Source organism: Chelmon rostratus, chromosome 1, assembly GCF_017976325.1.
Source record: "Chelmon rostratus isolate fCheRos1 chromosome 1, fCheRos1.pri, whole genome shotgun sequence".
Taxonomy (NCBI): domain Eukaryota; kingdom Metazoa; phylum Chordata; class Actinopteri; order Chaetodontiformes; family Chaetodontidae; genus Chelmon; species Chelmon rostratus.
The window spans coordinates 6,636,695-6,660,032 of NC_055658.1; the positions used below are offsets into that span (position 1 = coordinate 6,636,695).

The 23,338-nt window shown below is 42.0% G+C and overlaps 1 protein-coding gene across 1 annotated transcript in view; it reads left to right on the forward strand.

The window, feature by feature from the left end:
* The first annotated feature begins 290 nt into the window (after window positions 1-290).
* cep89 (centrosomal protein 89) overlaps window positions 291-23,338 on the forward strand; it is a 58,268-nt gene continuing 35,220 nt past the window's right edge. The window contains exons 1-15 of the mRNA XM_041935058.1: window positions 291-522; window positions 1,180-1,286; window positions 2,581-2,727; window positions 3,605-3,797; window positions 5,018-5,069; window positions 6,445-6,558; window positions 7,721-7,960; window positions 13,059-13,201; window positions 14,745-14,795; window positions 16,321-16,404; window positions 17,743-17,846; window positions 18,050-18,165; window positions 19,635-19,815; window positions 20,539-20,706; window positions 21,776-21,917. Of these exons, the coding sequence (XP_041790992.1) occupies window positions 481-522; window positions 1,180-1,286; window positions 2,581-2,727; window positions 3,605-3,797; window positions 5,018-5,069; window positions 6,445-6,558; window positions 7,721-7,960; window positions 13,059-13,201; window positions 14,745-14,795; window positions 16,321-16,404; window positions 17,743-17,846; window positions 18,050-18,165; window positions 19,635-19,815; window positions 20,539-20,706; window positions 21,776-21,917 (1,884 nt within the window). The 5' untranslated portion in view covers window positions 291-480. The remainder of the gene's footprint in view (window positions 523-1,179; window positions 1,287-2,580; window positions 2,728-3,604; window positions 3,798-5,017; window positions 5,070-6,444; window positions 6,559-7,720; window positions 7,961-13,058; window positions 13,202-14,744; window positions 14,796-16,320; window positions 16,405-17,742; window positions 17,847-18,049; window positions 18,166-19,634; window positions 19,816-20,538; window positions 20,707-21,775; window positions 21,918-23,338) is intronic.

Genomic DNA, 23,338 nt, shown 5'->3' on the forward strand with positions numbered 1-23,338 from the left:
AAATGGTTGAGTTCCTTTATCGATGAAAGAAAGAGAAGGAAAAAGGATCTCTTCGTGCGTGCTGACTGACAGACAGTAAGGGACAGTTGATCATTAAATAGAACGACATCGCCCCCTGTTGGCTTGGCTGCAGGACAAAAGGACGTCGTTGCTAAGTGCATGATAGCTGATGCTGATTGGCTTCTCGTCTTACTTTTACCCAATCAGCACTACGTTTGTAGCGAGGTCCCGTCTTGTGGTGAAGCGTCTAGATACGACGACCCTGCAAGCCGTCAGCCTGTTGACTAGCTTGCTCGTTTAGCCGAGCCGAGTTTTAGGGTAAAAGAGGTAGATAATTTGAAACACAATGAAAAGTAACATTTGCCGATGCTATTTGACCAAAAGGACGGTCAGTGAACGAGTCAGACGGGTTGCCTAAATTGAAACATAACTTTAACTGCTAGTAAAGGCTATAAAAATATATATTTTTCTACTACCGCTATGTTAAAATTCGGCTTCAGGAGGGAGAAAGACAAGGAGTTTGTAAGTTTCACATCTTTTACAAAATAAGTGTACATTTTCCTATTTCTAGCTAGCTAATCGTTTGTCTTAGCTACATGCCGTTTTTCCATTTAGCTAACATTAACCTGTAAACCAGGTTAGTTGCCATTGAAACTCGGTAATTGGGTAGATAACGTCTCTTAATGCTTAGCGTTAGCGAAAGCCAAGTAATTCCAGAATTATTAAAGCTAACGTTAAGTTACGACAGTTTTGTAACCCGATTACGTTTTGTCGTGTACGGTTGTTATTTTTGTTGATCAAAATGGAAACAGCGAGTAAACGGACTGATTTGTTGCATACTACTTCTCTGCTGCTTCATGGAAAGTCTGTTGAAGCACCGTTATAACTGAGCCACAGTGGCGGTAGAAAAAGTCGACTGCTGTACCAGGCTGTTGCTTGAACACTTAAATGTCTGGTATCTCGTTGATCAAGTGGCCATGATGTGACTCTGTAATCATCCTTTTTACCCTTCCACATATAGCCTCTATGACTTCCCTCAACCCCTCGTCTTAAACAGTTTTTCATACACTTACTTAAAGCCTCCTCATTGTCATAGCCCCAACATTATGTGTGTTCATGTGTTTTACGTCTATGCGATGCTAACCCTCTCCCGAACCTTCATCTGTGTGTGTTATGTAGAAGCATATAGCTCATGGTCTGATCCCTGCTGCCTCCATTGCTCCCAAGCCTGCAGTCCCTCGTACCCCGCCCCCACGCAGCCCAGACCCCTCACCTGAGAGACCCAGGTATCTAACACTCTTCATCCAACATCCTTTCGTTTTGCGGTGTTTCCTCTGACACTGTTTGCTGTTGAACCACTGTTTTGTGATGTTTGACCTGTGCACTGTTTGTGAGTTTCAATAAGAACTGATCTCATCCACACCTGGTTAAATTATGTGCATCATTTGCGGTAGTAAAAAGCAGGGGTTGTACACAACTGCTGTATTAATTAAGAGGAAACACAGCTTCTGTTTTCCCTCTTGATCTTGGTCTTTCATGGGTAAACCTTTGGCCAACTGATGGGCAATAATCGCTACAGGTTACCTCAGCAACATTTACCCTAGAGTAGCAACCTAAGGGTGACTTCATGCTGTCCACAGACATTGAAATATGGTAGAAAACTGAATTCTGGACTCATCCTGTAGGAGTTTTCACTGTCATTTTTACATGCACAAAATAATCTGTTTTTTTTTACCTTTATTCCAAAAAGGCTATATTCCTACTGAGCTGTTTACATGGCAAAGGAAAATGAAAATGAATATTCCACCAATATTCCTGTTCACATACAGCGGTGCATACTCCGATAAATATTATGCTGTAAATAATGTGGAAGTCTTTTGTATTGCTAAAAAGCACATGTGTTTCTTCCTCTGAACATAAATGTGGTCTTTTCTTTTGTACCTGCATGTCTACCCCAGCCTGCAAACTGCTGGCTAGGCAATGCACAGAGCTGACCATAATGCGCTGTGTACATGTCTGAAGACTACTCGTAAACCCTGAATAATGTCAGCATATCCCACATGTCTTAATCAGAAAATATTACATTCGGAACAAGGTCTAATTCAGAATATCCAAATGGAATATGCTGTTTACGTTACTTGGATAGAATGCGTAATATTGTCATATTCAGAATAATGGTGGAATATTAGTGTGCATGTAGACATACAATCAATTAATTCATCACGAATCCCCATCATGAAATTTTCACCTCACCATGAAATTAATTGATAGAGTTTTTTTTTTTCCTTTTTGTTTGCTCAACATGCTGTATCTGGTTTGGAGGGTTGTTGTCCTTTAGTGTGAAAAACAATACTGTCAGACTTTTTTAGGGAAATTAAGGGAGATGCTTCCTTATCACATCACTACCAACATAGGACATAAACTATGTTATTCAGCCTAACCATTTAGGTTAGGCTGAATAACAGAAGGACATAAACTATGACTTGACATTCTCGTATGATAAGCAACGTGCATATCTGGTGCTTATATTACACAAAGTCTCTGTCTTTACTCACATGAAGTGCATTTTTCCACCCTCAGATCAGCCTTAGCAGCAGCCATCTTGTCTTCTTCACTCACTGGACAGACATGGGCCATCCCTCCTGCCCGGCCGAGGTCTTTCTCTGAGAGTGGCCAGTCAGAGTCCTTTGCATCCGAACCAAACATCAGCACAGCACTTTACACCAGGTATACTCCTTCTGGGAAATACACCAGTATTGTCACAAGCTTTGTGACGATTCTAACTACAAGAGGAGACTCCAAGATCAAAGCTGACCTGGGGCTGTGTTTATCAAGTGTGTCACAGTAGAAAATGGACCAAAATGGCAAAGGATTGGTCCTACTTTGGGAGTAGCAGTAAAGTTATTATTATTTTTTTAGCTCTCTCAAGGTGAAAACTCTAGGATCTGGACTTACAAGAGCAAAAGACATGTCTGTAAAATATGGGCTGTGACCTTGTAAGTAGTAAAAGTAAAGTAAGTAAAAAAAATGTAAACATTATTTCCACAAAAATATTTTATTTTCAGTTTCTCTCAATATATTGAAAATATAGACCTGGATTTTCTCCTGGTTTCAGTAATCTTTTTTTCATCAATATGTGCCCTGGTGCTGCAGGACACAGAATGCAGAGTGACATCTAATCCTGCAGTGAGACTTAAAATCCTGTATTTTTTCTTTTCTTTTTTTTTTGTAGCAATTTTCCAAGTAGGCGTTTTAACAAAAGACATTTTGTCATGTCAGTAGAAAAAGCACAGGTCTAAATAATAAATGAGTAATGGCTAAATTCCATTTAGCTTTTTTGATTTCAGGGTCCTGGTATTGTGCATGCCGGCATACAGTCTCAATGTCATGGCTTACTAGGACACTTGAATAGAACGGACCCATTATTAAGGTTACTAGTAACACCAGTGCTTTTTCTACTACGACAAGTCAAAATGTCTGCTGTGAAAAATGCCTATTGCAGAAGTTAAACAGGTATTACTATCCCCCCTAATAAGATATTAATAAGATATAACTAACCTTTCTCCACTGATATTTTGATATATTACTTTCTTACCTTCCTCAGAGACAGATGGTCAGAGGATTTGGCCTGCCGTCCACGCCTGTCCTCCCCTGAGCACTCAGAGGAGGAGTTGGAAGACAAGGAACATGAGCTGGAGAATGAAGAGGACAGGGAAGAACATGTTTACCAAACTCTGGACAGACAGGAGAACTGTTCAATTGCAGAACCTGTCTATGCCATGCCACTAAAACCTAAGGTGAGATTCTACTGTGATGTGTAAATGACTTTTTAAATACCAGAGGAACTAGTTAACCTCCAGCTGAAGTTGCTTAGTGGGCAGCAGAGACTAGAGCAGATAGACCCATTATAGGACATACATTTTTAGAGCAGGAACAGCACAGGTGTAATTTATAACCACAATAATGACATTCATTACATTTAGGTGAACCAGTTCCTGGGCCGCTGGAATGACCCACTGAGACACTGATAATATGGTATCTGTGCTTTTTCCTGCTGTCACAAGTCAGAATTTCTGCTTTGACAAAAATTAGTCTATTTTGAATGTGTGTATTATTGCAGATTTTGTATAGTTGGATCAGTTGCGATTTTTCTGCAGCCAAGTGTGGGTATTGTGATACCAGTCTGATCCACTAGAAGGCACAGTTGTACAGGGCATAAGGGTAATGTTTATATGTTGGATCTTGTACTGTAGATATGTGATTTGTACAGTTGCTGAGAGGGATAGAGAACAATATCCCAAGAGTCTGCTCTCACAGACTTTGGGATATTGTTCTATTCATGTCCTTGTCCTGTATACTTCTACTTTTTGTTGTTAACCTATAATTGTCCCAGTAAGGTCTATTTACCCCTGTCAGCTGTTTTTCCAGGCTATCACACAGTCTAGCTGCCTGGTGCTTTAATCACAACAGTCACCACTTAAAGTTAGCTGAATTGTTTTATCAGCACACAGGAATATAGTTGCCAGTTTATTGGGTATACCTAGCTAAAAATAACAGGTGTTCCTATTTTTTTGTCCACTCCATTTAGGTTAGGCTGAATAACAGAAGCACCTCTGTGTCAAGAATTGCAGTTAAACACCAAAGTGTCCATACAGTTGAATCAACAACTCTCTAAAGCAGTTTCAACAAAAACTGAACATTGTAACTTTCACAAGGGAGGATTTATTGCAGGACTGTCATTAGACTGTGTGAGGCGTACCTAAACAATGATAGTAGTGATTCCATGCTCACCACTGTGACTCATTCATGTTGCTTTAATGTGTGTCTAAAGATTCGCAACAGTAAGCACACTGACAAGATCTTATTGTGCACAATTTGACGATGACAATAAACGCTGTCGTGTCTGAAATAGCCTTGCTTAAGAGCGATCCAGGCAGCGGGACGTTGGAAATCTTTTTGGAAAGACTTAGTCATTATCTGTCTGACTGCCTGTCTGTTTTGCCTGTCTGTCTTCCAGACCGGTGCACTCCAGCCAAATCAGATGTCTGGCAGAAGAGTGCCTTCTCCAGGTACTAACTTCATTCTGAATGGGAGATGGGTGGACACTGGTGTTGGCAGATAGGACACGAGTATATGAACGCGGTAGCAGCTAACTTATAATCTGTCAGTACAGTCAGTACTGACTGTTTTGTTCATCCAGAGACTGTAGGAACTCAGCATCAACATAGTCACTACAGTATAAAAATTAAAACCATATCACCATTTATATGTTTATCAACGTAACGTCACCAGTTCTCCTGCTGGTTGTAACCACTGATGTGAAGAGGAGGAGGTAACATTAACGTTATGTTGGATGTCAGTAAATAGCAGTGCCACCGAGCTTCCACCACCAGTGGCTACCAAAGTATCTAACAGAGTTTCACACTTGTGTATTTAAAGAGTGAGTAATATAACGAGACATGCAAACTGATTTTAGAAATTTCTCCCATACCAAGAAAAAGGAGAGAATGGTGAGACTCGGCTGCACCACGTATGGCTGCTTTGCTTTTATCAAAGGAGGAAGATACAGCTTTTATTCAACCAATGTTTCATAACAGCCATAATGTAGCCTTACATCATTTCAGCTAGATGGAAAGCCTCTTTATAGTTTTGTTGGGGCTCAATTAAAATTATGTGTCCTTAAAATCCTCCTACTTTAATCACTAAATTGTATATACTGTCACACTGGTGCAAACTGGGGAACAAGGAATACTAGGGCATGGACCCAAATGAAGACTACAGATGCAGAGCTGGTGCAATTCAAATGATTTATTTGAAAAAAGGTGCAATAAACAGAAGTCCAATGGGATGGTGAAGCAGGCAAGGGTCAAAATGTCCAAAAAAAATCAAGGTCCAGGGAAACAAAGCAATGGTCCAAAACACACTGGAAAAGACTGGAACGCTTGATGCACAAGGTACAAAGACAAACTGCCACAGACTGAGGGAAAACACAGACTTTAATACACTACATAGGAAAGACTAATGAGGGACAGGTGAAACAAATCAACATCACAAAAGGTGGGAAATCACAGGAAGTAAAGAAAAAGATGACACACGAGGAAAACTCTTAACATAAAACAGGAAATACCAAAATTAACAGCTGGCTGTGTTGTAAAGTAACACATTCAAGCTACCATCCTTATATTCCTCTTTGTGGCAGCCTGCACTCCACTGTATGCCTTGCTGGTCTCTGGAGAGAGCTGGATGAGGTCTTTTGGGGTTTTGGATTGCTGGGTTGCTTGGCGGGGTCGGTGCTTTGGATGGGTGGCATGGCTGAAAGTCACTCTTACAGACTTTTACAGACTGTAGTTCATCACAAAATTGGGTAATATAATCAAGCACACAGGACTCAGTACTGCTTCTTTGTATTCATTTAATGATGGCGTGATTTTTCTTACCTCTCAGATTTAACAGAGGAAACCAATGTCCAGTCTCCTGAAGCCAGCAGTGAGTCTTCCAAGAAGAAAGCCTCTATCAGGAAGAGCCCTGGAAGTCAGAAAGAAGTAGTGCCTTGTAGATGTGAGTCCTAAAGTTTTGGGGGGTTTTGTGCTCAAGACTTGATAAATGATAACTTGATTTCCTTAGTTCCCCTCTCTGTATATTGAACTTAAAATAAGCCAATCCACTCGCTTTTCCTTGTGCTGTAATCTGCCCTATTCAGACTGCAGCAGACCTAGCTCTCACCAGTCCACTCACTGTAGGTACAGTTAAACTGTAAACTGTTAAACCTTCATGCAATACGTATGTCAAATCTGTAAGTGTAATGCATGCTAAACAGTCAGCCATTACATACTTTATGGTACCTACCTAGTTTATACCACAGTTAACCGGTTCCAGTGCTAACACTGCACACTACTGTAGACTGGTCATACTGCCCTCTCTCTGTGCTCAAGATGAAAGAAAGAAGAAAAGCTTTTTCTGATGGCAATTAAAGAATTTTAATATTATATATTTATAGTCTGTATCTAATGCACTTTATCCTGTATTATTTCTTCATGACACCTATGTATCTTTGCGGCACACTAAGGTATACATAACCAGCATGTAGTGTAAGCAAGATATATTCAGCTTTATGTACTGTAGTAGCAAGCATGTTCTATTTGAGGGTATCTACATACTGTAGCATGCTGTTTAATTTCAAAACCTCAAATGAGAGGCAGCATTTCAGGTTTCAGATGTAAAAGAATATACTCCTTGAAAATGCAAGCATGTATAATGTTAGATGTAAAGGTGTTCTGCATACCACTGAGCTTTTGTTTGGTAGCAGTTAAGGACTTCAATATGCTACCTATCGGCAAGGCAGACTTTGATAATAGACTGAGCATACTGTTGATCACTCAACTTTTCACCCTCTACCACTCTGCCTACTGACTTCTTTAGCTTGTTATGTTGCTGTTTGGATTTCTGCATTTGTGCCTATGTTTTCTGTCTAACTTTGAGAAAGGGCAACACAGTTAGTGTTACAAGTGTTAAAAAATTATTTATTGTTTCGCACACAAATTTCTATGTTGGTGTAATGGCTAAATGAGATACTTGTTTTTTCCCATAAATTGTATGGAATTAAATAAATTGAGCATTGAGACATGAGACACTTTTAGGAATGCATTGCAATTCCACCTTTTGTTCTATTTATACTATTTATATTTACTGCCGTTGAAAGTATTTACCTTCCCTATTTCAGCCACACCACCCACCAACCACCCCAGCCAACACAGCAAAGCCAAAAACACCAAACATCTCACCCAACTGTCTCCAGAGCCCAGCAAGGCGTTCAGTGAGGAGCAGAGGGAGGTAGTGTCGGCCCTGCCAAAGAAGAACACAAGGATGGTAGATGAACAAAAGCTACTGGAGGAGAGACTGCAACGGCTGGAACAGGAGATCAGTCACAGCCAGGCGTCCTCAAACCTGAGGTCATCTGCAGGTAGAGTGTACGAGCCACTGGCAATACAGCAGGACACAGAGAAGAGAACGAGGGGAAGGAGAAAGATAATAAATAGTGAAAGAAACGAGTAATGGTAAAAGGGATAAAGGAAATGGTTAATACAGAGAGGGAAGGAAGCAGTGAGTCACAACAGATGCATGTGCAGGGTGAAAGGAGGGAGCTAGAGATGGTGCTGTGAGTAGATATGGCTCTGATCCTTGAGCTGCACAGCACCTCTGCAGCATGATGACAGGAAGAGGATGAGTAATGAAACATAAAAAGGAAAAAAAGGGAACAATTTGCAGTTTTAATGGGTAGCAGGTTGGCTTGGTGGTAAGACATGCTGACCTCCTGGTGGGTAAGAAAAAGCGGTATGGAAAAGTACTGGAGTTTTACTGCCATTTTCACCTAGTGAATATTTGATTATCTACTTTTTATTATACCCCAAAGGTGAAATTCTGTTTTCCTCTCGTAGGTTAAGGTTCAGAGACAGTCAGCAGACCACATGGGGAGTCTAACTCATGTTGAAGATGTCATGACCCGTGCCATGCACGGCGTTTTTGTTTAGTTTCTCTTGTTGATTCTTGCCATTGCCTCATTTAGTTACTTTTGTCTCAGTCATGCCATGTTTTGTATTTGTCTCTATCCTTGCCATGTCTTGTTTGTATTTTGTTAAGCTTCCCATTGTGTCTTGTCTTTGCCTGGTTTTGGTTACTTCCTGTTTTATTTTGAAGGTTCATGTCTTGTGTCTTTGGGTTGCTTTACTTCCTGTGTTTTCCCTCCTGTGTGATTGTCAGATTGTTTCCACCTGTGTCTCATTAGTGTTCCTCCCTAGTGTATTTAAGTCCGTGTCTTCCCCTTTGTCCTTGTCGGGTCGTCGTCAACACTACCTTGTCTATGTCTCTTGCCAAGCCCATGTATTCTTGTAGCCCATGATTCCTTGATATAGCCCTAGCCTGTAAGTGAGTGTTCTTTGTTGTTTTTCTTCATGTCTGTGCCGTGGATTGTGTGATTGTCTCCTTGGTTTATCTCTGTCCTTTGTTTGCCACAATTCCCGTAAGTTTGTTTCTTGTCTTGTTCTTGTCTTTGTTCCTGTTTAGGCCTTGTTTTATGTTAGTGCTCCACCATCCTTGTGTTGTCTGCGTTAGTTGAGTTTCCAACCCATAGTCCTTTCCTGATATTTGTTTGTAACCTTAATAATCTAGTTTCCATTTTCCTTTCATAGTTATAGCCTTGCCGATTTGTTTGCCTCTTGTAAGAGTGATTTTCTGTTTGACTACGTTTGTTATTTAGATTTTAGTTTCTCCATTTTCTAGGAAGATATTTTGAGTTAGTTTTTCATATCTAGTTCTTTCAGTTGGTCAGTTCCCTTTTTTTCATAGCCCTTTGTGCTTTCCTCCTTTCAGGAGCGTTTTTGGTTTTCTAGTTTTGTAGCCATAGTGTTTTAGTTTTGTCATGTTTCATGTATGTGTGTTCTTGCATTGTCTTAGTCATGCCATGTTTTATGTTAACATCAGTTGCTAGTCTCGTCTGTGTCCTAAGTGTCTTGTTCCAAGTTAGTTGTGTTTTCCCCGAGATTTGGTTTATGTTGAATTAGGTTTGTGTTTAATAAATTCATTTATTAATTGGAATCCATAGTTTACGTCCCCTTTGTTTGTCTGCATTTGGGTTCAACCCCTAGTTCCCCTCTTAGTTCCCCTCCTAGTTTCCCCTTAAGTCCCCACCTTCCTGACAGAACGACCCGACCAGTATGAACCCAGCGGACATAAGTTTCTCGTCCGACTCTGAGTTAGACTTAGATGACCTCCTGGATGTTCCATACTGGGGACCTCCGGTGGTTTTCCAAAGATCCTCCTCGGGGAAGAACCGCCCGCCTCAGGTTTTGTACAGAGCTGACCCCCTCTACAGCTCTGATGAGGACTATATCCCAGGTGCCAGATTCTGGGGATTTCCGCCGATTCCCGACCCTCCTGCACGGAGGAAGCGGAGATCCCGACGACGGAAGGTGTCGGCTAGCCAGCCTGCTAGCCCCCCGTCGTCTCCAGTGCCTGAGTTGCCCTCACCCCCCGCAACCCAGCCAGCACCTTCAAGGAGGAAGCGGAGATCCCGACGACCGAAGGGGTCGGTTAGCCAGCAGTCTGCTAGCCTCCCGTCGTCTTCAGTGCCACTGCCGCTGCTGCCGCCGCTGTCACCAGTTCTAGAGCCGCTGCCGCCAACACCGGAGCCGTTGCTGCCGGAGCCGTTGCTGCCGCTGCCGGCTGAGCTGGTGCTGCCGCCAGAGCCGTTGCTGCCGCCGCCACCAGAACCGCTGCTGCTTCCCCCGCCAACGCTGACGCCAGAGCCAGAGTCTGGGCCCCAGCCGCCGCTGCCTGAGCCGCTGCTGCTGCCTCCGCCGCCGCCAGTTCCAGAACCGCAGGCGCCAACGCCAGAGCCGTTGCTGCCGCCGCCGTCTGAGCTGGTGCTGCCACCAGAGCCGATGCTGCCGTCTCCTGAACCTGAGCTGCTGCCCCCTGACCTCGAGCTGCTGGTGCGGCCGCTGCTTCCTGTCCTCAAGCTGCTGCTGCTGCTGTTGCCGCCGCCGCCTGAGCTGGTGCGGCCGCCGCTGCTGCTGCCGCCGCCACCTTCTGACCTCGAGTTGCTGCCGCCGCCGCAGCCTTCTGAACCGGAGCTGCAGCGACCACCTCGACCAGGATTACAGTCCTCCTTGTTGCCGGCCCTCTGTCCTGTTGCCATGTTGCCGGCCCTCTGTCCTGTTGCCATGTTGCTGGCCCCCTGTCCGGCTGCCATGTTGCCGGCCCCCTGTCCTGTTGCCATGTTGCCGGCCCTCTGTCCTGTTGCCTTGTTGCCGGCCTCCTGTCCTGTTGCCTTGTTGCCGGCCTCCTGTCCTGCTGCCTTGTTGCCGGCCTCCTGTCCTGCTGCCTTGTTGCCGGCCTCCTGTCCTGCTGCCTTGCTGCCGGTCCCCAGCCCGGTGCTCCCGACGCCGGCCTCCTGTCCTGTGGCTTCATCGCCAGCTTCCAGCTGTGTTGGACGTCGCGGGCCTCAAGGGAGGTTCCGCCCTCGCTGCTGGCCTCAAGGGAGGTTCCGCCCTTGCTGCTGGCCTCAAGGGAGGTTCCGCCTTCGCCGCCAGCCTCCAGAGGGGTTTCGCCTTCGCCGCCGGCCTCCAGAGGGGTTTCGCCTTCGCCGCCGGCCTCCAGAGGGGTTTCGCCTTCGCTGCCGGCCTCTAGAGGGGTTTCGTCTTCGCCGTGGTCTTTGGTCACCTGTCAGACCTCCAGAGAGTCTTCGCCTCGACCTTTGGCCATCTGTCAGACCTCCAGAGGGTCTACGCCTCGGCCTTTGGACACCTGTCAGACCTCCAGAGGGTCTTCGCCTTGGTTTTTGGCCACTGGCCAGACCTCCAGAAAAACTTTGCCTCAGCATTGACTTTAAGCTCCTCTTCCAGATCTCTTTCCACACACCCTGTTTGATTTGGACTTTTGGACTTCTTGGACTTTGCCTCAGAGTGACTTTAAGTCCCTCCTCCAGATCCCCCTCCACCCACCCTGCTGGATTTGAACTTTTTGGACTCTTGTTTTTGTTCATGTTGGGACATCTGGAATCTGTCCCTTAAGGGGGGGGTTCTGTCATGACCCGTGCCATGCACGGCGTTTTTGTTTAGTTTCTCTTGTTGATTCTTGCCATTGCCTCATTTAGTTACTTTTGTCTCAGTCATGCCATGTTTTGTATTTGTCTCTATCCTTGCCATGTCTTGTTTGTATTTTGTTAAGCTTCCCATTGTGTCTTGTCTTTGCCTGGTTTTGGTTACTTCCTGTTTTATTTTGAAGGTTCATGTCTTGTGTCTTTGGGTTGCTTTACTTCCTGTGTTTTCCCTCCTGTGTGATTGTCAGATTGTTTCCACCTGTGTCTCATTAGTGTTCCTCCCTAGTGTATTTAAGTCCGTGTCTTCCCCTTTGTCCTTGTCGGGTCGTCGTCAACACTACCTTGTCTATGTCTCTTGCCAAGCCCATGTATTCTTGTAGCCCATGATTCCTTGATATAGCCCTAGCCTGTAAGTGAGTGTTCTTTGTTGTTTTTCTTCATGTCTGTGCCGTGGATTGTGTGATTGTCTCCTTGGTTTATCTCTGTCCTTTGTTTGCCACAATTCCCGTAAGTTTGTTTCTTGTCTTGTTCTTGTCTTTGTTCCTGTTTAGGCCTTGTTTTATGTTAGTGCTCCACCATCCTTGTGTTGTCTGCGTTAGTTGAGTTTCCAACCCATAGTCCTTTCCTGATATTTGTTTGTAACCTTAATAATCTAGTTTCCATTTTCCTTTCATAGTTATAGCCTTGCCGATTTGTTTGCCTCTTGTAAGAGTGATTTTCTGTTTGACTACGTTTGTTATTTAGATTTTAGTTTCTCCATTTTCTAGGAAGATATTTTGAGTTAGTTTTTCATATCTAGTTCTTTCAGTTGGTCAGTTCCCTTTTTTTCATAGCCCTTTGTGCTTTCCTCCTTTCAGGAGCGTTTTTGGTTTTCTAGTTTTGTAGCCATAGTGTTTTAGTTTTGTCATGTTTCATGTATGTGTGTTCTTGCATTGTCTTAGTCATGCCATGTTTTATGTTAACATCAGTTGCTAGTCTCGTCTGTGTCCTAAGTGTCTTGTTCCAAGTTAGTTGTGTTTTCCCCGAGATTTGGTTTATGTTGAATTAGGTTTGTGTTTAATAAATTCATTTATTAATTGGAATCCATAGTTTACGTCCCCTTTGTTTGTCTGCATTTGGGTTCAACCCCTAGTTCCCCTCTTAGTTCCCCTCCTAGTTTCCCCTTAAGTCCCCACCTTCCTGACAGAAGAAAGACCTCACCATCCTGTACTCTTTAACTTAGGTTTCACCAGTCCTCTCGGTTCCTTCCTCCTGAAAATATAAGAATGACTTTGGCTATTGTGTTGTATATTGTAAGGCCACTAAAATCATGACTTTGACACGTCTTTTTTACGATGTATTGTAATTTTTTAGAGATTGATGAATTATTCTAGTGCATTCTCTTCAACTATCATGGTATTCCGAATAAGAGCATTATTTAATGGCTCAAAAATATCTACAACCTGGTGTGCTGTGCTTACAGGCAGCCAGGCAGAGCTACAGAATTTGAGGCAACATGCCCAGGAGCTGGTGGATGAAAATGACGCCCTCAAACTGACAGTTCACCGTCTGAATGTGGAGCTGAGTCGATACCAAACCTGCTTCAGACCGTTGTCCAAACAGGAGGTATGACAAGCTACAAGATAACACCTCTGCTTTTTAAGTATTACCTCATTTTATACATTGCTGGTCTTATGTTTGACTGTATTTGGTGTATTTGGTACAGAATGTTGTGAGACTTTCTTATGGAAGCACATTCGTGTATCTCGGTCAGTTAAAGACTGTCCTGTAACTTGCCCACATGAAATATTTATAGGCACATACCGTGCTCAAGAGAATTTTGTTAGGAGGCCAGTGTAGCCAGCCTTAATAAAGCTTACCTGTAGAATATTGTAAGCGAATTACACCAGGAAAATTTCTCTTATCAATCAGCCTCTCCTACTCCAGCTCAAGTTGCCAGGATTAAGTGAAAACAGTTGTTTGTATTCTACTGTACTCTCTGCTCTGTTCACCACCAGGAGAAATTTGTTTTATTCTGTACTATAATCTTTTTATCACCCACTCCCCTCAGTCTAATTTAATCAGCTTCTATACAGAATCTATTGCCAGTACATCACTTTATAGTCAAAGCTTTTGCACTGGACAAAAAAAAAAATCTTTGTAACCCAGCCTTTAAGATAGAAATCCGCCATTGATCCAGAACCCTGGTGAGCGAAATAAGGCTTTCTTTTTGTCTGTCTTTCCATCTGATTTGTTGCACTAAGGGAGTTTCTTGTTCCTGTCTGTGGCTGTCTGTCTATTCTGTCTTGTGTGTTACACTGCAGAAGGTAGCTGGCCTGTGGTATTAATCATGGCTACCTCATGCTGTGTCTGCACACCAAGAGATCTCATGCTCTCATCACTACCAGTTTGCTTCCTCTGTAGCTGCTCGCCCTCATTACTGACAGCTGAAGTGTGGCTTGTGAAAGGAAGAGAAAATGGAAACCATTAGGAATTAGCTTTATGGTAGAATAATGCAACATAAAGAGATAAATCTGAATCAGTTCAATTAGCCAAGCTAGAACTTAACATTTCACTGTTTCTATAGATAACCTAAACATTAACAAACATAAGTGAACAAATCACAAGTGTTTGCTTTCCTGGCTCCACAATGGTGGAATGAGCTCGTCATTGGCAGGAGGACCCCAGAAACCCATCTACATATCTCATCTACTCAGACTGCGCCTAGAAAAAACAGATAAAAAAAACATATTGCTTTAATATGTAGCACTTGAAGCAGTTCAGCATATTGGATGAAGCTGATGTACTGGCATCCTGCAATTCTTGCAATTTCAGGGTTGTGTCCTCATGGTTGAGTGCACTTACTGTAATTCACTTAATCATCATCATTCTGTTGTAATACAATTGTGTTTATTCTTTATTTGAGTCCTCATTAGGTTCCACAAAGTCATTGTTACTCCACCTGTGAACAATAGAAAGACAGCATTCAAAGTCAATTGGTGTCACCAACAAACAGTAATTTTCTTTGCTATTGAAAGTATTCCAATAGCCTCCTTGTGAAATCCATCAAGCAACTGTACACAGGAAGCAGCAGAATGTACAACATCTTTTACATTGACCTAAACGGCTAAAGTTAATTTCTTTCTCTTTCTTACTGTGTCCCATCCAGAGCTCCAGAATCAGTGGCTTGCCAAAGACAGGGTCTCCTCCTCCCTGGCTGGTCAGTATCCATATATAGCTGTGCATTACTCAGTATGGCAGAACAACAGTCTATCCTTATGGCTGGTTGATGTGGCTAATTTAGCTAACCAGTCTGTTTACCATCGCTGTCTAGTTTAATCTGTAAATCTTTTCTAATATGGCAGAATGATACAATACCCTGGTAATGTTAAAAGCTATAGTAGAACTCCAGTGCTGTCACTGAGAGCTATAATAGAAATCTAGTGATGTCATTGATTGTGTTTACATGCACATTAGTATCCTGGTTTTGATCTTATTCTGGACATGTTTATGTGGAACATGAGAAACCTGGTTATTAATATCCCTGTATACATGAGTCAGTATCAAGGTTTCTGATCATCTGTGTGCTGTTGTGTCTTGATTTCTCACCATCTCAGTCATTATGTTCTGTATAATAAAGAATGCTCAGAAACCTGGACAAGATGTCTATAGGCGTTTTTTAGGATAAAGGCTTTTCCAGGCTTCTGAAACCAGGATATGATGTTCAATTGTTCAAAAGACATAATCAGGATACTACAAAAAACTAATTTGTAAGACTAAACAGGTTTGCTAGTGCACATTTAAACCCTCCCAATGTGAATTACAGTAGATATGTAGTGATGAAATTGTGAGCCACAGTACACCACTGATGATGTTATTGTAAGATACAGTAGAACATTAGTGATGTCATTCAGAGCTACACTAGAACTGTAGTGATGTCTTTTAGAGCTACAGTAGAACTGTAGTGATGCCAATGGAAGCCACATTACAACACTGATGATGTCATTTTGGAAGAACTCAGAAGTCACCTACATTACAAACATGATGATTACATTGTGAGCTACAATAGAATTCAAGTGATTAAATCATTGAGATCTATAATGGAAGCTATTTTTAAACTCTAGTGATGTCTATGACAGCTGAAGTAGAACTTGTGATGTTATTGTGAGAAAAGGTAGAACTGCACTGATGTAATTGTGTGCTATAGTAGAACACAAGCGATATAACCATATAAGAGCCACAGTATAATTAGTGATGTCATTTTAAGCTACAGAACAATTGCGATGTCATAATTCTAGTGATGTTGGTGATGACACTGTGAGTTATAGTAGAACAGTAGTCTTGTCATAATTCTGTGGATTACATTATGAGCTATAGTAGAACACTACAGATGTCATTGTGAGGTGTGTTAAATTACGAATCCTGCTATGGTGAAGGGATGACACGTCTTACTCTAGCCCTGATTGGCTAGTACTTGTTGCCTTCGTTGGTTGGGTTGGTATGGTGTAGGCATGAGTATGTTAGGCACCGCATGAGGAGTGATAATCGGTTAGGGTTAGGGTAAGGGAATATCAAGGTAAGCCAGTCAGAGGCACGTACAGCAGTATGGAGGGTCTTCCCTTCACCATGGTAGGATTTGCAGGATTTACACGATAGGAGCTACAGTAGAAATGTGATGATGTCATTGTGTCGATGTTGTGATGTTGTAGCTAATTTGGATCATTTCTCTTTTCCCTTTTTTGTAGCTTGACATGAAGTATTTATCTCCTCTTCTGCTGGCCTATGAAGACAGGATGAATGAGAACGATAAACTTCTGCAAACCACTGAGGTAATGTGTGTGTGTGTGTGTGTGTGTGTGTTAGAGAGAGAGAGAGAGAGATTCTATGCATATGAATGGGCTTCTTCTTATTATCCACTCAATCATCTGTAATCTAATTGTTCAGGTGAATCTAACACAAGCAGCCCCTTCTGTTGTGCTGCGTTGGAAATACGCATTGCATGGGATCAATACAATTGGTGGTGCTAGTGACAGTGTGTTTCTGAAAGCTGGTGCTAATGTTGTATATGTTTAATACAGCCTGGAAGTTGAGGTTGATATGCAGACATACAGACATTAACAGCAACAGTGTGTGTAGTGTCTCGTGCTCATGGTTATGATTTAGCTGTTTAACAAATTCTTTACATTCAATAGTAGAAAATTGCTCAGTGTGTTGAGGGTGCTGTCACCTGTGGAATAAAACTCCTGTGCAGGGTTTTATGTTTTGTTTTTGATTTTAGATCCAGTTCCACACTGAGGAAAAAAATAAAAAATCCATCAGCAGCACTTGCAGGAGCCTGTACAATGAAGCAAGCAGCGTTGTTAATTACAGGCAACATCATCACAATCATGAGTGGAGTATTTGATATGATATGAGATGAAACTGTGATAGGAGGAGAAGAAAAGTAACTGATGTCTGATGAGGTTTATATGACTGAAATGTTGCAATTCTAGTCACGGAAGCTCATTAGCAATTTTTGGATTATTGTACTAGAAACAGACAACACATCATAATCATCAGTTGTCATTAGTCACAGGTCACCTCATGTTATGATAGGATAAGCGTGTACAAGCATCAATACTGTCAGGAATCCCTTTGGGAACAAAAAGAAACTATGCACACTTAAAATGCAGCAAGAATTGTCATTATGTCTTTTGCGCCATAAACTGTCCCTCTGTTTGTTAGGTGCTCCATTTTGCGGTGGAAACGGAATGCCTGGAATAGCAGGCAGCAGCACTCACTTTTTCCAGTTGGTTGATTGGTTAGCGCGAGAGCTGTTGACGCATTTTCATTTGATCCTCTGAAGTTGACCTGCTCCAGCAGGTTAGCCATACAGCAAAGGTTACCATGGTGATCTACCCCTGTTAAAAGTGAGCCAGAGAATTTTGAGTTAAGCCCTAAGATACAGTAGCTGGCTAACTCACTAATTTATCTTCATGGTACAGGCTCCAGCAGAGCTGGTATACCCGGCTGCATTTGCTGCCATGGAATTTGTCTCACTGGGAGATCCTTCATTCTTGGCAGAGGGGTGATAGCAATGAAGAAGATTTCCTCTGATTTTGTTTTACTGTCTCCAGTTTAAAACAAGTTATCTTGCTTCCACATGTGTGTTTGTCTGCCCTCCACAGGAGGAGGTGAAGAGGTTGCGTGTTCACATAGAGGAGGTGATCAAAGAAAATGGGAGACTCCATGATGAAATTGCAAAGATCGGAGGGGTCAGCCAGAAGGACTGGTAACCACTCATTCCTCTCTTTTATGTAGTGAAAATGACCTTACCTGTCCCTGGGTCTGTTACTTAAGTGTGAAATAATGAAATGAAAGTGTCTAATTTACTATCATTATGTCAACTCAAGAATGATGTGAAGATTGAGTAAAACATTTGTCATCTTGATACATAGACAAATGTTCTCTCTCTCTCTCTTGTTCCCTCCACAGTCATCAGCTACAACAGCAGGCCTTTTTGGTTTTGCAGGAGAATCAGGTTCTTATTGATCAGCTTGAGGCTCAGCATGTTAAGGCCAAGGCCAGCCACAGCAGACATCGTTCTGAAGGTACTGGATACAGTGAAAGACTACCTATTTTAATCATGCAAACAACAACAAACACAGAGTGGTACGTCTTTGATGGTACTTCATGTGCTCTAAGAGGCAACTGGACTTGCTTGAGGTTCTTGAAGGTATTTCATCTCTCATGCAAGAGGCTTCTTCAATTTTAACTGACTGCTGGGGAGTCCCAGGCACTTATCCTCGTGCAGGATCATTTACACCTTCAGAGTTGTTGAGGTCACTCCTAACCATTATGTGAGCTGTCAGGGTCACATGTGTGGTGTGAACGGTCTAAGCCGCCTGGGATCTCAGGACGGCATTGTAAGTGGCTGATCAGTGGTGTCGTAGACCACCTGCAAAATGTAAAAACAATAAGTGTAAATGAGCTGGGTGAATATAGACGGGAGAGTGTGGTGATTAACACTGTACATACACTCTCAGCACATCAGTCACGTCCCTGGTCTCATCACTCTTAAACAGCTAATCCAATCATGCATGACAGCAACAGCTCAATAAATGAAGAGTCAGCTTCTCCAGGAAATGCTGTTGGTGCAGACTGACACAATGTGAACACACAGCACTACATATCTGCAGCCAAAAGCAGATTTAGTTTTTACACAGTTCAGTAATACAATGATGTTAGGGGCATATAAAAAGGGTTTGCTGAAAAAGTTTCTGTGATTGCATCAATCCGATGCTATTTCAGTCATAACTGTCATGACTGTATTTCCCATTTGTAAGTGTTTGCCTCATATCTTAAAATGTGACACAGCCGCATTTGCTCCTTAATGCATTTTAGGAATAAAAAGGACCTACTTCCGATGGCTGCAGAGATTTAAACAGACAAAATAACTCATTTTTTAATGATAAATATAGACTGATTTCCAGAGTTCCTGCTTAGTCCACCCTAAAAGTTATTTTTTGAATGTTGACCGAAAAGCAACTACTGATTGGGGGTGTTCAATTCAAAACATTCGTTTTTGTTTTAAGCATTATTATGTTGTTATTGCTCATTTGCTCTAAGTATTTCGTTTGCTTTTGTTGACAGAATCAACCAAACAGATGTGACACTAAGATCTCTATTCTCAGCGCACCAAAATGCCAACAGCTCTTTGCACTGCCTCTTTTGAATGAACCTCCCACCTGTTGACGCCTCTCCTCTCACCACTGCATTGTGCACTCTGCACCAGCAAAGCAGATTTCTTGGTCTGCAAAGTACCAAACACCACCACAAAAGTAGCGCCCTATGTGTAAAAAGGAAATAACTTCTTGTAGGGGAAGGTATAAGGGAAGACCATCTGTGGTTACAATTGCAGAGGAAATCTTGAAAACAAAAGCTAAAAGAAAACTTGAAACATTTGGCATAGTTCCTTTTAAGCTGTGCCCTGCATCGTTTTCTCTGTTACTGTCATATTGACTGTTGATTTTACATATTATTTCCCCACCTCTCCTCTCCCTCTCTTCCCTCTCTGCAGTTTCCAAGGTGTCTAAGCAATTGATGTTGTTAGAGGCGGAAAAGCAGCGTTTACAGGAGGACCTGGAAGAGAGCAGGGGGGAGGTGCAGAAAAATGTGAGGGAGGTGCAGGTCCTGCAGGCCCGACTGAAAGATGCCATCACCTGGGACGAACACTGCAACATTGCTGGGAAACTCAGACGGTACAATGCCTTCTCTTATCAAATTGTTTTTTTCTCTAAAAGATGAATGGATCGGTGTTAAAACAGTTCTGCTATTGAACTGGGGCACACTTTTCTTTTTGAAGTGAAGTGCAAACAAGAGAAGAAGAGAAGAACTGCATATAGAACATTAAACGGTTTATAATTCTTGCTTGCTGTATGTTAGGAAAGGGTGCATAAGTTTCACTCCATATTCTCATCCTAAAATACTAAATGCACGGGCTCCTTATTTTTTCTTTCCAACAGGCTTGCCAAGAGTTCACCTCTGTTAAGTGTTAGTTCAGTTTATTATTATGTCAGCTTACAACTGATTTGTAGCAGATAAAACAAGTTCAAGACAAGAAGAAGAGCAAAACAAGTGGAGCCCCTAAGGCATTGTACTTTTAATTCCCGTAGAGAAGGGCATCGCACTCTGACGAATAAATTGACAGGGTAGAGCAGAATCATTGTTTTGTATTGTAATTGCTTTTGATATATTCGATAGAGGTGGGAAAGAAAGCCAGGGGGACTTTCCAGGAAAATCAGATTTCCACAAGATAATCAAAATAAGTAGTATAAAGGATGCAAGTTCACAGGATCATTAATAATCAGACAGATCTCTGTAGTTTGGTACATCACATTGTGACGGGATACACTTTGTTAAGTATTCACCAAGTACCAGATGTTGTGTTACCATATGCTGTACAATCTGCTCTTGGCTCTCAGGCAATTGGAGCAGCAGGAGAGTAGGAATAAGAGTGAGATGGACGAGTTGCTTCTCAGATTGTCCATCGTGCAGGAGGAGAACAGGAGTCTGGCTCTGGACAAAGCCAACCTGACTGCTGATCTAAAGAGAATTGGGACTGAGCTGGAGCTCAAAAGACAAACCAACAGGTACTAAATATACTGCCTTCTTTTTTCTTTTTTCTTTTTTTTGTGTCTGTTGGCTGCAATTCCATTACGTCTTCTTAAGAAATATTTCACCCTGTTGGGCCCAGTGTTTTATCCATGCTAAATATGTCCTTAGACTACAGTTATGTCCTGTTGTACCTTTCATCAACAAAGAAAATCTAGTTCCAACTGCTCTCAATGACTCCCAGCCAAGTTGCTTGACATGTTTGAACAGAAACCTGTTGACACTACACCATTAACTTAAAGGCCTAGAAGATGTCACAAAGGTGAAGCAGTCCCTGTGTAAGGCAAAGCATCTAACAATCAGAAGAAGGTGGAGCTGCTCAACAGAGGATAATTAATTACTCCACAGTTATTGTAAAATGTGTGGTCAACACTGATCCAGCTGATATCATTTGGCATATTTTATAATCTGCTAATAACATGTTTCAGCACAAAGCTATGCAATTTGTACATCTGTTATACATCTTGGTTGTAGGGAGGTTCTGCCGCATGATAGCTGGAGCCATGCTCAGAGCCACTTTGTTTCACCCCTCTTCAGAGTTTTATCCCATGTTTAAAACATATGCTCACTTTATTCAAAAATGATAATGAAAGTCCTAGTGCAAGAGGGTTATTCAACACACTGTACAGACATGCGTAAGCTGAAGTTACTGAGTGGCTTTTCAACAGCGTTATGCCTCTTATCACGGTTCAGATCAGGTTATTTTCCTACAGTGCAACCTTCCTCTGTTCCCTGTAGATCTGAGCTGAGATTAATGTGGACGTCCTCATTCTGAAGTGTGAAGACTGTCAGAAGGTGTTTGATTAACAACACGTTTTCACCCCACTCTCTTCAATATGAAAGGGTCTCAAGATACCATCCAGTTAATTCTGAGTCGTTCCTGTATTCCCTGTTTTCTATCTGCCCTGTTCATTTCTATTAACCACTCATATGTTTTCCCTAAATCTCTTCGCTTCTCCACTTCATTTATCCTCCTTTTATTTTGCTTTCCTCCTTTTCCTTATTCATCTTGTTTTCACCTTATCTTTTCTTCCTTCTGTCATCCAGGAAGACTGAGAGGAGGATGAGTGTACTGAAGCGACAGAAGGAAGAGTGCGTGTTGAAAGAGGAAAAGACTCGGCACTACATGGGAGCTGTCATTTCTGTGGCGGAGCACATTTCCCAGGAGAGAGACCAGCTATTACAGATGGTACCCTTCTGATACTGTAGAAAGATTTTATTACACATGGTAAACGTGGTATTACACATTGCACTTTTGGCACTGCAGAAAGATTTGGTGTTATACTTGATAGTTCTGACACTCACATACTGTACATACACCAACACATGGATAATTTTTACTGAACAAAAAATGACCGATTAGTAAGTTTATTAGTGCTATGAGTAAGTTGTATTACATAGTCACAAATATTTTCACAAATGAAATGTAATGCAAACTGAGCAAATCAGATCAAAAGACAGTTGATTTTGGAACTGCAGGTTTAGACAGTTGGTAACAGATGACTGAACTCAAACAGAGACACCAAAACTCAGCTGGTATGGTTTAAAGGCAGTTTGCTTGTAATTTGTTTGGCTTGTAAAGGGTGTGAAGGCAGGTAGGATGAGAAAAACAACCATAGGAGAGCTGGCAATCTCCCAGAACATAAACTGGCAGGCAGGAATCAGCCAGATGCTACAGCAATAAAGCAGGGCAGACAGTCTGGCAAATGCCTGATAAAGCTGTCCTGTACATGTACTGAGGGGGTATTGAATAATATAGGCCAGGTACTGTATGCAGCATGTGACTGATGAGTGTTGAACTGCTGGTGACACTGAATACTCTGAGGGCAGACTTTTCAAAAACTTTTGTTTGTGTGTCTGGAGTCATTTGAGTCATTTATCAAACAGGCGGGGTTTCATTCTTTGTGTCAGTAGTACGATGCTGTTAATATACTGCACAAAACTGCAGGTGATGATGATAAATGTGACTGATGAAGCATCCCACTGAATTTACTATGATGCCAGCAATAGGCCTTTTTCACAACAGATATTTTGGCATGTCATAGCAGGAGAAGCACAGGTATAATTGATTCCATTTAGATGAGCTAATTCCAGGGTACTGGTATTGTGCATGCTGGCATAGTGTCATGGCTGACTGGGACATTTGATGGATATAATAGCGCAGCTACTGAATATTAACAAGAAAGGCTTTTGTGGGAACAATAAAAATGTGTTCGGACATATAGTACAGGAATGATAAAAGTAATTATACAGTCATTTTAATGAAGTAAAAGTTAAGAAATAGATAAAAACAGATGAGTACAAACTGAGAGCAATGGTTACCAATAATTACAAACAAAATATCTAACTGTTTTATATCGACAATGGATGCAGAACCGTGGCTTATTGTTCATTTAGCATTACTTTAAATTGGACATTCCAAGGATTGCAAACTCACAGTGTCATCATCAGCCATGTGAGTGTCACCATGTCAGTGTCACCTCCACCTGCAGCTCTTATACATGGCAGAAGAAAGATTTATGACTGGGTAACACTGATTCATTAATCACTCCTGTTGCATTATTGAATGATATGTTATATTACTGAATTAACTATGGGTGGAATACATGT